We start from the raw sequence: 17364 nt of genomic DNA, 5'->3' as shown, positions 1-17364 counted from the left end.
TTATTCCCAGCTATTTTCCCGCTCCAGCCTGCTGCCATGGAGATATGAAATAAAAGAATACATTTTAAAAAATACTCTTTGATCAGAGTATGAGTCAGCGTGTGTCCATGTCAAAATGTGAAAAGGATTACCTCCTATTTTTTAAAGAAAAATAAACATTACCAAAGTGAGTATTCCAATGAATTAGACTTGACAATATTCAAAAATAAAATCAACTCTAACGCCGCAGTGTTGTTTCTCTTGGTATTTGTTCGTTGATATTTCCTACATCAGTCTTTTCTAACTTTAATTAGTCCATCCATATTTGAAGTCAAAAACTGCTGTTAAGAGTGAAATATTGTTGATCATTCCCAGGTCAAATGTAGCCAGGCAGACAGACTAATTGAAACTGTAACCAACCGACCACAAAGCAACATGTCTACAATTTACAGCTCTGGCAAATAAAAAAAAAACCAAAACAAAAAAACTTTCATGTGACTCTGGTGACAAAACACCAACGTTTTGAAGGCTTTCTCATTCAATTCCAGCTGTGCAGCCTCTTCCTCACACCTCCTCTGTGCGTTGTAGGAGCTGTGAACCACTCCAGCCTGCTGTGCGATTGAGCTCACTGCACTTGGTATATTTTTAACACGAATTATATAGATAAAAGGAAATAATGCAGGGGTTTAAAAAAAGGGTTTGCATACATTTCAAACACCTCTAGCTAAAAGTGCTCTCATTTTTCTCTTACTGTCGACTTCTTTTCCTAGGAAAGTGATATATTTGTCCCCGGACAGGTTGGCCTTGCCTTCCTTATAAACGGTTGACCAGTGACTGACAAATCCGATGGACTGTCGTAGGAAGCCAGAGTGATCGCAAGAAAAGCTCACAAAGCCATAGAAAGTTGGCAGACACACACAGAATGGATTTGATGTTTGCACCTGGCCTGGGGTTTCCAAAGGATCTAACTGCACAGCACTTGCTGTGAGGCCGCAGCACAAAAGACTGAAAATGGGACATTCACTTTCAGCCAAACAACTTTGGTATGACAAGGATGAGCCACAAACATGAGTACTACAAAATACCTCATCGATTTGTCTCTGTATAACATTGCCAAATCGATACAAGTTGGAAGGACAGCAAAAAAAAGAGCGTTATGAACTAGGAGTCTATGGAATAGAAAGAGAGGCACAAAATTCCCATCATGACTGTGAGACTGATCAATATTTTTTTTTTCTGACAAACTATCCCAAGTGTGTTGACGGTGAGCTGCAATGTGAACGTGTGACTTTTTCTGGAATACTGATAAGGTCCTCTTGTATTAAACCTCGGACCCGTTCTTTATGGGAAATCAATTTCCCTTCCGTTCTACGTGGTCAGCCTTTATATGCTTCACTTCCTTCTACAACTGTCGCCTCAGACACACACACACACACACACACACACACACACACACACACACACACACACACACACCATACACATCTTCAGTCATTTTCCCAAAGAGTGTGTGCAAGCAATGCGAGAGTGATAAAGCAGCTCATTAATCTGCAGATGTTTTCCACAAACACAGCGCTTGGATTATGATCCTGTGATGTTTGGCTGCGTCCTGTGCATGCGTGCGTTCAGAAATAGTGTCCATCAGCATGTGTGTCACGAGCAGCTCCAATCAGCGCTCTGACACGCTCGCTGCTGTTAGCGTGGTTTGAGTGAGATTACGGGCGATGGGGGTGGATGTTGCGGGGTGGTGAGCCCGGTGAATCATAATGCTGATTTAGGAATCCAGTGATGTGGCTGAATTAATGAGGCATGTGGAGGAGCAGCAGAACCAGAAGCCAGCCACAGCTTTAGAAGAGCTCCAGAGCTGCTGACAAACTGTGACAAACCGCTGCTCATCCATCACACCAGACACCTGGCACATTATCCTTCACATCCAGCCATGATGATGGGATGTCTTCGGCCGTGTTTATACGCTGCATATTCCTGCAGTTTCCCTCTTTCATTTGATTGTAATATTTACTCCACCAATTTAATATCTCGGATATGCCAACCTGGCTAAATTTTAATCAGCACAATAAATGACTTACAAAGTTACATTTGGTCTGAAGGCACTAGGACGCATTCTTTATGAAAGGAACTAAATGACATGCACCAAAAGTACCTGAAAGTTATTAGATTTTTTTTTTTTTTAATAAAGCAGAAAGTTCCTCAAGATAGCTTTTTTCCCCACTTTTCCACTTTACTTTAAGCGTATAAATGTAAGCATAGAAAGTTATTTTACATTGGAAACTATATGAAGTATATTGAGCAGGGATACTGATGGAAATCTGCCTTGAAAACGTCAAATGAATACGCTAGTAAATAACATGTTGGTGACTGAAGTCTATCAATAGCTGTCACCCCCGGGAACAATTTCTATTCCATCACCAACAAAACAAAAATCAACGCATTAACTTGGCCAGGGTGGCCTCAACCAGGGTCGGGTTCTTCTGGGATCTGGACCTCCTCCCGGAGAAACTGCAGTGCTAAGCCATTTTTTTTCCCCCTTCACACTTATTTCAGTAGTGGATGCAATGATTTCCTCATGGCTGAAACTTCAACCTGCCAAAACAGGAAGTTGCCAGTGCTAATCACTGGTCAGGCAGCTGTGGCTCCTGGAAGTCCCTGGTGTCAGTAAGCCGTGAATAAATCATAAACAGTGTGACAGGGACGGAGCCTCAGTTGGTGAATCGTCCACTCAGGTTTAGGAACTCACTGAGGGCCACATGCAGTGATAGCTCAGTTACAAATAAATTAATTATAGACCACCATCACAGAGACTCTCTCTCCCGTCTGAGAGGGAAGACAGTCAGTAAAGATTAAAAGAATGATATAACTTCAAAGTGGGAACAGCTGTCAGCAGAGGGCAAAGTTCAGCTTGCCCAGATGCCTGATGTTTTAAATGAACACCAAACTGAGGATCAGGATCCAATTAAATCAATGAAATATAGGTTTTAAACATGCATGAAACCAGAAACACTTCAACTGGACGACTGAAGTCTACAGCAACATGTGGATCCGAATGCTTGAACGTGGCGCGTGCCATAAAAAAAACAATTCAATGAATTAATTGGATTTCTCGAGGGGCGCGACATCAGCCTCTCCATCTGTCGCCGTCTCCACACACACGCAAACACTGACCTCCAATTTAAATGCTTCCGTACTGCACTCTGCATTTGCACGCAGACCATGTTGTGGAGGTTTAGGTGGCAGACTAAGCCCCGGGCAACATGAGTCTTTCTCATCATGTAATCACCTGATGTCTTCAGCTACCGACAGCTCCACGACTGGAGGAGGAGAGCAGCTCACCCCAGCCTTCTGACCTGCCCTCGCACAACCATGAATGCTGGGGTGACCAGTGATATTATTAGCCTGCCCCCATCAATCTTTTAGGCTTCATAATACCAGCTGGATTTAAATTGCTTCTCTGACAGCACAACGCTGAGTGTAATTAAGTTTAAACGGAATCAATCATAAACACTTCGGGGTCGATGCTTCAAATGGAGAATGTTTGAAGGATGAGTCTGGGACGAAGGTTCACTTTAATTCTAGGGCTTTTTAATGTCGCCATTCTGTGTAGAAACTTCGGCACTGCACAGCGCTGCTTCATCCTCGCTGCACATGCTCTCATATTTTGCCTTTGCACAAAGACTCGGATGAGAAACACTGTTCATTTCCTGATGCAGATATTAAAATATCATTGGATGATGCAATTTCTGTTCTTTAGGTTTTGTGTACTAAGGTCAACTGTAAAAACCACCATTGCATGTTTGCATCAATGCTACTGGCATAAACACAGCCATCCAGCGCTTAAATTCTCCAGGGCAACAAAGATCTGTGGCAGCAACAGATTTATGTCTAACATTCCACTCTAAAAGGTTACTTTTAGCTGATGACACAACTCTGTTTGAAGATCAAAAATTGCGTTTATTGAATTGGTGAAACTTCTGAAGACACCAACACGATTTTATAGAGTGGTGTTGGAATAACAAAAAAAAAAAAAACAGTTGATGTAAGTCGACTTCTAAAACACTCTAAAAACACAGCACAGTGTGTCTAGCATGTGTTTGCATTGTAGTAGTGACATCATCGGCATTTCAGTGACTCACCAGCTTTAATTCATCAGGTGATGCTCAGCAAACTATGCAGCCACATTATCTTCTTGGCTACCCAAAGTTTCTTCAGGCATTTCTGCCGATAACGGACAACATCAGATGCCTTAATTTGTTTACCTTTAGAGTCAAAAATGGCAGAACCCATATGTTGCAACTCATCGTTGAAATTTGGGCTGTAAAATACAGTTACACATATTCGTATATTACTGTAGTAGTATTTGTTTATCTGTTGCATATAATATGATGTATTTACTGTTGCAATTATGTACACACAACTTTATTTTTTTGTTTACCGAACACTTTCAAAACATCTCAGCTCTTCACCTGCTGCATTTAATCACGTAAATAACATGTTCAATATATATATATATATATATATATATATATACATAAAATGTGAATATGCATTACTGTTTGTTCAAGTATTCCATATAAATCTTTTTTGGGAGAATCTTTTTCTTTCTTTCACAAAGTGCAATATTCAATTATATGTAATTGAATCAGCTGTGCAAAAGTGGGATTTGAGTGGTGCGATTGCCTTGTACTGGTGGGCTGTTATTACTGTGGATCCAAATCATGGACCATGTATCATGAGATCCAGGCTCTTGGGCCTTGAGTTTCAGATGCTTGAGTGGGGAATATCCGAGTTTTGCTTGGGAAAGGAGGCCTTTCTGCAGGATAATGGAACCAGCGTCCTTACAAGAAAACACAAAGCAGAAAAAAAAAAAGCAAGAGCAAAGAGCAAGGGAGTCAGGGGTCGAGAGTGGGTGAGGGCTGCTGTGGAAGTGAGGAAGTTTAGAAGTATGGCAGGGAATAAAACGTGCTATTTGAGAAAAATGCTGGGGGGCTACAGCGCTTTCCTCGCCCGGGTGTCTGCACTGCAGAGAGATGGTAATACAGCGCCGGTGCCAAAGAGCAAATGCTGGAGGGGCAAGAAGAAGAATGGAAAGAGAGGGAGGCACAGATGTGGACAGAGAGAGGGAGAGGTGGCAGAGTGATCGACATGGGACAAAGAAAATTAAAGGAAAATGTAAATTTAGTCAAGAAGGGAGCATATGATGGAGGCGGTGGGTGAAGATACAAAAAAGCAATCAGAGAAATAAAATGGGGAAAAAGTCAGAGCAGCGCACAGAGGAGCGGCAGGGCAGGGAGGAAAACATCTGATCTAATCGTTGTGATTGGAAAAGTGACAGCGGGGTTTCACAAAATAAATAAACAGCCACGCTTCCTGTCAGGGCGGAAACACAGTCCGTGTATGAGATATAGGATGAAGGCATTCAATTTATTTTTTTTGGCGTGTGGCTGTGCTGGCGGATCTGGGGAATCGCTATGACAACCGGCTCTGATGTTGGTTTCCAGGCTGACGGAGCAAAGATGGAGTTGGGAAAAATAAATCGATAAACGTAACGGTTGAACTGTGTGTATCCTCAGATGAAATGTAAGGCAAGTGACTCGATCCACGACTACAATCCTATTGTCGTGAACCCCACCGTCAGGTTTCTCTGACGCTATTTAAATGGATTCACTTTGAAGTACAAATGAAGAAACTGCATCTCCTCGTGCAGCCAGACATTAAGATGTCCGCAGCCCCACCAGCTACCCGCGCTGGTTCTGGCTCCAGTCTGCATACATTTTAACTACAGACCAACAGTAGGCAACACAGCCCATTAATAATGCAGCTCCCCAAAATGGGTCTTCCCAAATAACTGCAGCTACAAGCAGAGTCCTGCATTCAGCTTCTGAGGTGTGTTACAGCTGTTGCGCCCCTCCATCACGAATGCTAAATTATCTTGGTTTTAATTATACATGCCATTTGGAAACAGAAGATTTATTCATAACTCGACTAGCAGCTGGAGGGATTGAAAAAAGAGAAATGAAACAAAGTCCAGTTTATGGGACAGTTTGTGGTCCCTTGACAGCACCTGTCCGGCCCCAGTCAGCATCATGTCAAAACAAACAACAAAATGATTGTTTAAATGTTGTCATTAGGATTATATGCATATAGCCATTAAACTAGTTTCATTTTAATATCCATATTTTGTCGTGTTTCTCTTATTTATTTATTTTAGACAACTTTTTTTTATCTGTTAATGGCAAAAATATCCGTCCTCTTTCGAACTCAGAGACACACAAGAGCTTCAGAATTTACCTTGACCGCATTTCATTCATTAGAAAGGACACACAATGTGTTTGCTCTATGATGGACCACTGACCTTTCCAGGGTGTCCCACATGCTTCACCCTAAGAAGTTAGTCCAGCCTCTCCTGATAGCGTGGACGTAACAAATGAAAAAGAAAAAAATACTCGAAAGAAAGACTAGCCTGCTCCATTTTTTGCAGTGGTTTAAGCACAGCAGTCTAGCAGAACTGAAAATAAGAAATATTCCTACAATAGAAGCATGACAGAACGCGTGGTCAGCAATGTTTGTGCTCCTCTAAAACATAGTGATGCTTTTCCATTTTGCTCACTGAAAACAATTAATTCAAATGAAGTCAAGAAAAAATGCTCAGTCAGATTTAATTACAGTCTGATAAATGTTTTAATACGGATTTTCATGAAAAATTAAACAAAGAGCTTTCCTAAAACTCCATTCCGTTGAGTCCTAAATTGACATGGGACAAATCATTACTCGCAGCATGGGCGTAATTGATGATGTTTAACAGGCATCTATTGCTAAATAAATGAATGATGCTACCAGAATACCGATTCCATTACATTGGCTTTTCCAAGACAATCAGATGCATGACTTCAGTGACCTCTGCCACTTGATCCTCGACTCTCTCCATCCACGGCTATTAAAACTGAGCTTGAGCGGAGTGGAAATTGTGAAACTAGACCTCGGTGAAATGACATTTTGTCATTTCAATGACATAGATCAGTGTTAGTGTTAAAGAACTTTGTAGTGCCTTAATGTATTCTTTGAAGATTTTCTGTATATAAAGACATTTTTCAGAAGGATACTGCTTTCTTACTGAACAATATGACTGAACAAGGCGTTCCAACGAGGTGAGAGCTGAACTCTCGCTCTCTGTGACTGTGACAATAGGTATATAGTGCTTAAAATGGGCGAGAACTTTTGAAAGCAATAACTTCAAAACAGAGCATCTTCTCAATGAGAGACTTACTGTACTCCATCAATAAGCGGAGGACCTCAGCAATTGAACCATATGAGTGAGTCAGGGAAGTTGGACTTGGAGATTAGTTGCTTTTTAAGTGACATCAGAAGAAGCGTGGTGGTTATGATCATCACCTCCGCATGTCCTCATCCTAACTCTGCATGTAATTTCACGGGCGGCAAACATTTAAATCAATTGTAGCATCTATGCGTCGGCATGGATGCACAGCACAGTAAAGGTACTGTAAGATGACTATCTCATATTCAGTAATCACATGGCTGAGTGGAAATATGCTTCGCCGCAAACTGCTGTTTCAATCAGAAGCATACACTTCCTACTGTAAAAGCCACATAGAGAGGACTGTCACAAGTGGCTGACTTGGACCATATGGAGCCCCCTATTTGCTTTCATGGCTTGATCTAAAACCAGTGGACCAGGCAGGAAAGCTCCAGATGTGCTCAGAGATTGGTTACAACCAGCAATGTAGGGAAAAATGGCATTTTACAAAGCTAGTGGACGTCATATCTTGCTGTCCCTATGTCACATGGACAGAGCATCTGTCAGCAGCTGCAAGCATGTGAGATCCCCCTCCTCGCCGCCATGAACTCACCAATTTCGCAGCTCTCTCCAGAGTAGCCCTGAGGACAGTAGCAGCTATAGCCATCACCTTCCTGCAGGCAGCTGCCTCCATGAAGACACGGGTTGGTCTGGCAAGGGTTTTTCTCCTCTGTAAAGCAAAGCAAGAATAATCATTTTATACTCTCCGAAACTGGCTTCAGAAAGTGTGGCATCACAATATATTTCGAATGAAAGATGATCTTCTCTTCATTAAGTCCATAACACAGAGACAATTGTTTTTCTCTGGAAAGTTCAAATATTTCTTACCATTTACAATATAATGATAAATTGTATTTTAGTTTTACACAGAGTATTGCACAAGGCACAATTTAAGAGCTGAAGGACAATACACACACAAAAAACAAAAACAATGAAGAAGATGAGCTTTTAAGAGACAAGCGCAAAGTTGTATAACGTTTTTATGCTAATGGCAGTGGCGTCCTACATAGACAGTACACTTTTGGGGACACCTGGGTCAACCGGACTGGGACAAACAACTGGAAAGGTAAGAGAAAAAAATAGGACAATACGTTCAATATTACACCGTAAAATGTCAACCAAACATCCTTCTATCATCATCACTTTGCAGTTTCACTTTCATCACTGGCGGTTTGGGGAATGTCACAAGCCGGATGAGCAGCAAAGGTGGACAATCTTCAATTTATGTGTCTGTGACTTTGATCCAAAATGTCAAATTTCGGTCAAATTTGTGCCACAAATGTAAATGTTCTCACCAAAGTCAATGTGATTCACGACTTAACCACAACATCTCATCCTTGAAGGGAGAACATGGAGATAGACTTGATAAGCTGGCAGTGTAAAAAGTGCTCCCTTGGCATCTTGTCTGCTTCTGAATATTATTTCAAAGACAAATGGGCTGAGTTGATGGCGTCCTGCTGCTCTTGCTCCCACCCAGATCCTTCTGATGAGACTTGTTGCTCATAAATTAGCAGATCATTGCCCAGTCATGCATTCTGGCCAACAACCACTTTTTATGGCACATTACTGTGTTCCGGAGAGGGCCATAAACACTTTTTATGGACTCAAGCTGTAACTCAATGCCTCTTCATGGAAATGTTTTGGTGGATGAATAGAGAAGAACTTGAAGACGAAGCAGTAATTACTGCAGTTATTTTTTTCGGAGGGGTCAAAGGTAGGCGGAGAGTTTGACAAGGACAGTTGGAGTGAGAGTTGAAGGCTTCAGGCTGAGGAGTACTGGCTCGAAAAACAATTCTCAGCTACAGTCTTTCATGTTTTATGCTGCAGTATCTGCAGCGTAAACAGACTCCTAGTTTGTTTATGAAAGAAAACATTACCAATGTTTATATCACCTTGACTTATTGTTCATCATGATGATTATTAAGTCTGTGTATACTTCTAAAAACATGGTGATGGACTGTGAAGAATCTTTTGTTGATGCACTGTCATTGAAACGCGGCACTGGAAAAACATTAAAATGATATGCTGAATGAGAAAAACCATTACTGCTAGCATCATTTACTAAAACAACACCAAGAGGAAAACAAAAATGTTCGTGAGCTGCAAAGATTTTTAATAAAGGTTAATGATACTGTGATGGTGAGAAAGAAGTCCATAGAATTTCATCTCCGAGTTATAAAACGAAGGACAGATATTTGTATCTTTTGTTGGAATATTCGCATATTTTATCCCACACCTTCTTCTTTCTAATTCTGCCTCAACTTTTCTTTGATTGTTATCACCTTCCCCTTCAGAGTTGGTCACTTGTGTTGAGCTCATGTAGTGACCAGTTCTTCAGGGGCTTCTGAGAGACAGCTGTTCCTTTCCACAGTTGCAAAATCACTTTCTCCCAATGGGGTTTAGTAGCGCTGCACTATCACTGTAATTCAATAAGCACAAATCACCGTGGCATCAATTTCACTAATTAGAAACATGACACAACCACCACACCAGGTGTCAACGACAATAATAACCATGACAGGCAGATATGCCTGAATGACAGAGACAAACGAGTGAAACTGTGGAACTCACTGATGATATGTGATATTTTTATGACTGTTAGATCACATGGCTTCTCATCCATCTTTGAAGTCTCTTCTCCGATGTAAGCTAGCAGTTTCTGTGGCAGATACATTTCCATGAAAACCCTCATAACTCAAACCCCTCAACTACATAGACACCTTGATATGACATAATATCATACCTTGATATTCTCACCAGATAACTCAATATTGATGTAATATGACTAAACAGTAGGTTTGAAAACCAATAAAAATCATGTAGAAAATCAGAAGAGCTTCAGCTGTACCTCAATGTCAAGGGTTGACTGAGGATTGTGGTTGGGTGGTTTAGGACAATGAAAGGCGAGCAAAAAGAAATGTTTGCTACAGGCTTAGCTTAAATGCAGGACGAATTTTACATCGTTGATTTTGCGGTATTAATATCTTGACTGTTCAGATGTTGACATAGACACGATAACGATCAATTGTTCGGCCCTAATATCTGCCCCTTTTCACCGTGCTTCTTGCCAGACATGGATTGGACTTTTCTCTTCTTGGTACTTTACTTTCTATTTTCCCCAAGCCACGTCAGCTAACTTTTAAACACACATCACACACTCAGCAACAGCTATGAATGTGTGGTTGAGTCACCAATGATAGCGACCTTAAATAGTATGAAAAAAAGTTTACTAAACAGCAGCCGATCAGTCATTCCTTCAACTATTCCGAAAATTTCAAGAGAAATGTGACATTTCCAGTGTATAACATGTTAACAGTGCTTAAGGAAGGTAATATTTATGACTTGAGTCAAGTACAGACCATATTCTTTTTGTTAAATTCTACGCTTGGTGTGAGTAGGAATCTCATTCTGACCTCAATCGGCGTCATGGGCTTTCCCTTCAACTTTTGAAGCCTTTGCGTTTCATACACGTTTGTATGATATAATCTTTAATTTTTTTTTTTTTTCTTTTGGAGATGCACTTCTTTCTAAACCCACAGGACACAGCTGCAGTCCGGCCAGTCGGAGCCAAGCCGTAATGATTGCGAGCAAAAAGACACAACAAGATGATAAATCCGAGTCTGTGGTGGTGCAGAGTTGATAACTGAGGAGGTCTGCAACAGAAGAAGAGGACATTGATCCAATCTGCAAACAATTAGTGACGTCTTATTACACACAAATGAGACCGTGCTCTTGGCCATCTGTTACCGACTGTTGTACAGCAACATTTCAGGACGGCTGATGATTAAATGCATGAATAAGCAGGTAATTCCCTATTTCTCAATTAACAGGGGCGTGTGAGTGTGTGTGTATGTTTGTGCATGCTGAATTCTAAGAATGAAGATTTGATGGAAAAACATTAAAAAAGCATTAGGGGAAACAACATCGATAGTTTTGCTGTAATGATGTAGAAGGACTTAGAGAGGATGGGTTTTGCTCGGAAGAGTATGAGAGATGAATGGGGGATGAGAAGAAGGAGAATGTCAGCGAGTAGAGGACATGTGGTCACAGAGGGAGCTATCATACGCTTCCTCCCCTTAAAGCTTTCTGCTGCATTATGATTAATTACACATAAGCTTAAAATAGCTCGGCGCTCTCATCTTCTCTGTGGGTCCTTTTTACTTTTGAAATGGAGAAGAGTTGCTAGAGGAGAGTGGACATGTCCTAGTATTGCTAGGTGAGTTGAGAAATTAAAGATATGGCTATTAAACATTTGCAGGTCGAGAGACTAACAGACAGGCTGGGAGCAAGTGACCAAGTGAGGAGGACTGGTTGGAGAATCAGTGATGATACATCTCAGCCTCAAAAAACATCGGAAAGTGCGATGATTCCTATGTTGTGAGGATTCGTATTCCTCCAGTTGCTGCCTTGCCACTGGACTCATGGTGTAAGAAAGTGATCCACCCACATGAGTTCCATACGCTGCATGTTCTGCTGTGTAAATACATATAAGCTAATATTAAATCGGCATGAACCATTTATAATGGCAAGCACATTACTGTACGTAAGGCAATGTGGATGGCGCTCTCCCCCAATTTCCACAGAGTCCAGAAGCGGTGCAGAGGCAGAGCTGTGCAAAGGTTTTTCAAAAAGAATGAATTGTTTTCAAATTGGCGATTTCCACTGGCTGCGGATAGCTGGCTTCATTTCCACCACAGTTCTATTCTGACAGCGGTCCGCACAGCACTGCAGCAGAGATAATCGTTCGGTGAGGAAATCAGCCAGTAAAAGGCAGTGAATAATCATAAAATCATAATAAAACACTATGTTGCGATTCTATTCGCATTTTACAGTGAAACAGCAGTGCAAACATTACATCATAACCGGTGAACGTGACCCCGAAGCAGTTGGCGCTGTGCTTCTTCCGTGACGTGAAGTTGTGAGTTTTGTAGGTCGAGCATTGGCCCTTTCTTTAAAGCACTCGTCATAAACACCATAAAGACATCGTCTATTTCAATGCGCTGTAGTACTGCTTGGGCCCCTCCATAAAAAAAAACAAACAATGGAATGGACTGTCACTGCCTGATGTGGTTCGCCTGCCTGATGCGGAACCGGATGTTGCAAACACGCATGCGCAAATATATCGCGTAAATATGTGTTTTTTGAATAGTTGTCAAAATAGTCGGTATTTAACTTTAATATCCGGAAATTATACGTTTTAGGCGCATTCGTAAGTACGATCTGGTCTGTCTGCCTGATGTGGTCCGCCGGAAAATATGGTGCTGGAGCAGGAAGTTACCAACGAACCGGTTTATGGTAAACAAGCATTACTTTGGTTTATTTCTTTGTCACAGCCAAACTGCACAGACCTAAACCTTACCCTAAATCTAACCACAGAAACCCTGCAGTAGTATTCCGCAATGCCTCTTAGTCCTTAAACTTCATGAATGACGGGTTCTTGTTAAGACGCCGTCAATTGTATAGTTACGGTTTAAGAAATGTGGGTGTTTTCATTTTCTAATGGTGCTGGTGAGCCACAAATGGTGACAGATCCTCTGGGCCACGAGAAAGTTGATCAAAGCCTTGGCAAAAATTGGGCCAGAATTTTGACATCCCTGTCTTACTCTGATGATATGTACATTCTTGGAAAAAACAGTGATTTAAGGAAACCACTGAAAAAAAGTATTTTCAATCATAACTTTTTTTTTTTGAGACGTAAGTTCTGCGTGACATTACGTTGTAAAAACTTCTCTTAAGCTGTTTCTAAGCTTCATCATCTTAGTGTCAGAGCGTATTTAAAATGCAAGTTCCCCATTTAAAGAGCAAGGGATAAAAAAAGACACAGCTATCCAACAAGAGTTTGGAAATCCACCTAAAAGGTCAGGCTGACAGGCATGATGCAGAATGACCACAAAGCAAAACAGCATTTGCTGTATGTCCCACAAGCTTATTACCCTGACGTGCTTGGACTCAGTGGGCCCTGTAATAGCTTTGCTGAGACAGAGATCATACCAGTCCAGGTGACTGGTTTGAGTGCGCCCATATTTGAGTGAGATAAGCTGTCCCTCGGTCCAGCAAGTGTGCAGCCTTTAAAATTTTAATCCCACTCTATGGTTCTGAACTGTTAGTGCATCCATATGGACGGAGGAACGGAAATGAAAGAATGTGATCATATCCCGTCTATATCATCTCAATACTGGGTGAAACATTCATGTCGTCACTCCGACTACATATATTTCCTATACTCAACGGTGGCGCTGAGCAGGAGAGAGAATTTATAATGCACAAGTGACTGTGTTCTGGAGCGCGCCACCCAAACCAACCACAGCTTCTGTCACGACAGGCGGGAAGATAAAAGTACAAGTCAAGAGCTTCAAAGTGTACTTCGCTAACCCTTCAAGATTCTCCTTTTTTTACTAGACTATTTTCTCATTATTTTTGAGCTGATACAAGAAAAAGAGTCACTGAAGTTGACAATTTTGTGAGGCACAGTTTTCCACCATGGGCACAGGTAGACCCCGAATGGTGCTCAAGCACCAGCCCTTTTTCCCAGCATGAGAAAAGTGCTCCATTTTTTGGACATTTATCCAAGTTCTTCTTAGAATAGCACCCGATCTGCACCACTGTGCTCACAAGACCCGGCCCCCGGCCCTTCCCACTGCTCCGTGGGGACTGCAGGTCTGGCCTGCAGCATTAAGCATGAGAGCAGTGACTGCACAATCTCTGGCAGCCAGAGCTTTGACATGATATTTTATTGACCATCATACGGTCAATAAAAAGCACGCACGGCCTTTTCATTTTCTTTGATATTTTGAAAATGGCTCATGATAAAACGCATGAAACATAATAAAACTTGATTTGTGTTCCTAAACACTGTCAATGAGGGAAAACATATGTTATCAGACTGTATGTTGTGTTTGATAAGCTGCAAGTCATAATAGAAATGAATGGGGAACTCTTTAAAACTTCTATAAAATCCAAACAAACTACACAACAACAACAACAACATAATAATAACATAATAATAATAAGTCCTGAAACATGTCTGAATCTGTACACTGCTAAGTACAGTCAGCGAGAATTGAACCGCTCTCAATTGTTCTCTTCCATATTTGAGGACCCAGTGACACGTTAAAATATGAATTGGAGAAATAAGACTGGCAACCTGACGGTCGGACAATACCAGTCAACCAAGAATACAGCTTACCATGTAATCGATTCCAGATAATCTGCTGAATGTATTGGAAAACTCATGCCATACTCCAACCGACTCGCCATCATGAAAAAGAAAATCTCAGTTTTCACCTGACCTCCGTCCACAGAAGCAGATAGTCAGAACAAGCTGGATGGGATGTGACATGTATCACTGTGTCCCTGGATGGGCAAGTCATCACCACAGATGGGCTACAGTTACTAGCCTGCCACCTAAATGCTCACCAGGGGAGGAGTGAAGCCCATTCCAGCTGGAAAATAGATAAGAGTGAGGAGTCCATGATCCAGCAGCAGTGGCAGGTTGATTTAAAGAGTGAGCCTCATGAGGGAAGGCAAAGCTGAGGGGGCAGGAACGATGTCAATTAAAGTGAAAGCCACTGGACGCACAAACCTGGCCTGAATATATACAGCTCATCGCATATAAACGTAGAGCAAAGTACTGTACTACACACACGCAGTTTCATAAGCCTGATTTAACAATGGTTGGGGATACAGATGTGAGATCTGTACAGCCTGACAAACCGTACTTGAAGTGTCATATAAAAGAGGTGGATACATTTTCCTTGGTTCTAAAAAACAGCAAGGCAGCATCGATAAAACCGGCCATGACCACCATGTTTGTGAGCGTGCAGCTGGTTTTTAATGTACCGCCTCCTTGCCACCAGGACTCTATATTCATGACGTGAGAGGTGAGTTCAGGGCTGCTGGACTGACACCACTGCTATCCCCTCGACTGACACTTCCACAATGAGAACACACTGATTCCAACAAACCCTTTAATTTACCAGCACAACAAAACACAGGCGGACAGGGATTAGAGTGAGCAACTCGTGCAAAGAGTAGCAGCGACCATTTGAGGAGCACAAAAGAATAATGAACCCTCCACTTATTATATCATAATTCCGCAGCCGTGTACTGAAAGACGGACTTGAGCATCCATTGTTGCACGAGTGACGCTTGTGGTGTCTTCATTCATCCTAAATAAATTGCATTATCTAGGCTGTCAGCGTGGTGAGGAAATAATCCATTTAGTCTTATCATAGGAAACACATTCTATCCAATTTCAGTTTTTTTCAGCACTGCGTCTTTGTGCTCATATTTCAGGTTCCTAGAGGTGAGAGTTAGGACTCATACTGAGTTGTCCATGTTACATTTGTTGTCCAATACATTTTCATAATAAGGCAACATTTTTTGTATTAGGAGCCTGAATCAAATGTGTGCGAGTGCTTGTGAGCGTATTGATATACTTATGGGGACCAAATTTTGGATTTAAACTTCAAAATAACTGGGTCATTACATTTGAATTTAACTTTGTTTCAGACGCTGGTTAAGGTTAGCCGATTGTTTTAAATGGTTAGGTTTAGGGTGACAGCCTAGGCAAAACATGAAACTCAATGAAATGTCCCAAAAAACATTAAAACATAAAATGTGTGTTTGTACTTGTGAGGACAAATGATTGACAAAACACTATCCTTGTGGGGACCTTATGCCTTAGTGGGGACCACAGGTCCACACCACAATTTGAGGATGAACACTTAATAACTGGGTGTATATATATATATATATATATATATATATATATATATATATATATATATATATATATATATATAGTTGGAGACTTGTCAGTGATGAAAATAATCCTTAGTGGCAGCCTTAATGTGTAGACCGTAATACAAATACACATGTATTCAAAACCAAGTCTGTTTTAAAACTTCAAAAGCAAATGCCCCCATGAATGAGAGTGGGTGTCATTTCCGAATGTAAAAGCAGAATATCCTTGATAATCTCAAGACTTCAGTGCTCAAAATCATGAAGAGATGTGTTCGCACTTGCACATAGACTCAGGCTGTTTAATTCCCCTGCAGCCATGTTTGTTTCTCACTACAACAGGAGCATCAGAAGTAGGAGAAGAGTGGGTAGGTTTGCCTGGGGTGGTGTTAAAAATGCAATATTTACTCAGCCAGCCTGTTCCCCTGTCAGGAGGAATCATTTAAATCAATGTGTCTATTGAAATAAGAGAAATATGCACTTGCTCCAAAGGTAGTCACTTCTTTCTTAGCCATCACCTTTCACCATGAAAAAGTGTGGCTCTACTCTCTGTCTATTTTTACACCTACACTGGTGCTGTTCTGTGGGTGTGTCTGACAAGCCTCACAAGAGAAGACCTCTCTTGCAGCTGAACACGAAGAGACTGCCGCTGAGGGCCAAACACCTCAGCAAATGCTCCAGTCTGCATTCAGCCCCAACAAGTACGCAATGTAGTCGAGTCACTCGGGCAATCTGCAAGCTAAAAAAAAAACCCAGCCGCGTGCACTCATGCTCTCCACTACCTCAATTTCAAATCATACATTTATGTGTTAGTGCAGATAGAAGACAGCTGCATTTTCTGGCTGCCAGTGTGGAACTTCGTGATTCACAGCTGAAAATAGGTGCAGTTGACAGAAATGCAAATGTGTGAAGGCCATAGAATATTCACTGAGTGGGAGTTTTTCATAAAAAAAAAGATAATTGATAACAGAACAGATGTCATTTATGAATATTACACATTACTTTTGTCTCAAAAACGCAAAAATGGGAGAGAGAAAGAATTAATATTGACTATTACACGAGTCAGCTCATAGAGTCAACATCATTTCAATGTTTTCCGTGCATGTGAGAGTTAAGATCATCATGACGCTAAAGTATGGGCGCATTCCGCAACAGACACATTCGGGAGCTGCAACATTGATGAACTTCACTACACATATTGAGCAATTCAAATATAACGCTACAAAACTGGCAACACTATACAGGTCTTAACAACCTGTTTTTAAAATTAGTATTTGTATTAGTATTTACATAACAGTCAGACATTCTGGCGTGTT

At 41.3% G+C, this 17364-nt stretch overlaps 1 protein-coding gene across 3 annotated transcripts in view; it reads right to left on the bottom strand.

Annotated features, from left to right (window-relative positions):
• The window catches only part of ncanb (neurocan b), a 166570-nt gene that overhangs the window by 49524 nt on the left and 99682 nt on the right, over window positions 1-17364 (bottom strand). For all 3 annotated transcript variants that reach the window (XM_053847980.1, XM_053847973.1, XM_053847988.1), the window contains exon 11: window positions 7860-7976. In XM_053847980.1, coding sequence (XP_053703955.1) covers window positions 7860-7976 — 117 coding nt within the window. The remainder of the gene's footprint in view (window positions 1-7859; window positions 7977-17364) is intronic.

Source organism: Synchiropus splendidus, chromosome 1 (assembly GCF_027744825.2).
Source record: "Synchiropus splendidus isolate RoL2022-P1 chromosome 1, RoL_Sspl_1.0, whole genome shotgun sequence".
Classification (NCBI taxonomy): Eukaryota; Metazoa; Chordata; class Actinopteri; order Syngnathiformes; family Callionymidae; genus Synchiropus; species Synchiropus splendidus.
This window is presented reverse-complemented; position numbering and strand designations above follow the sequence as displayed.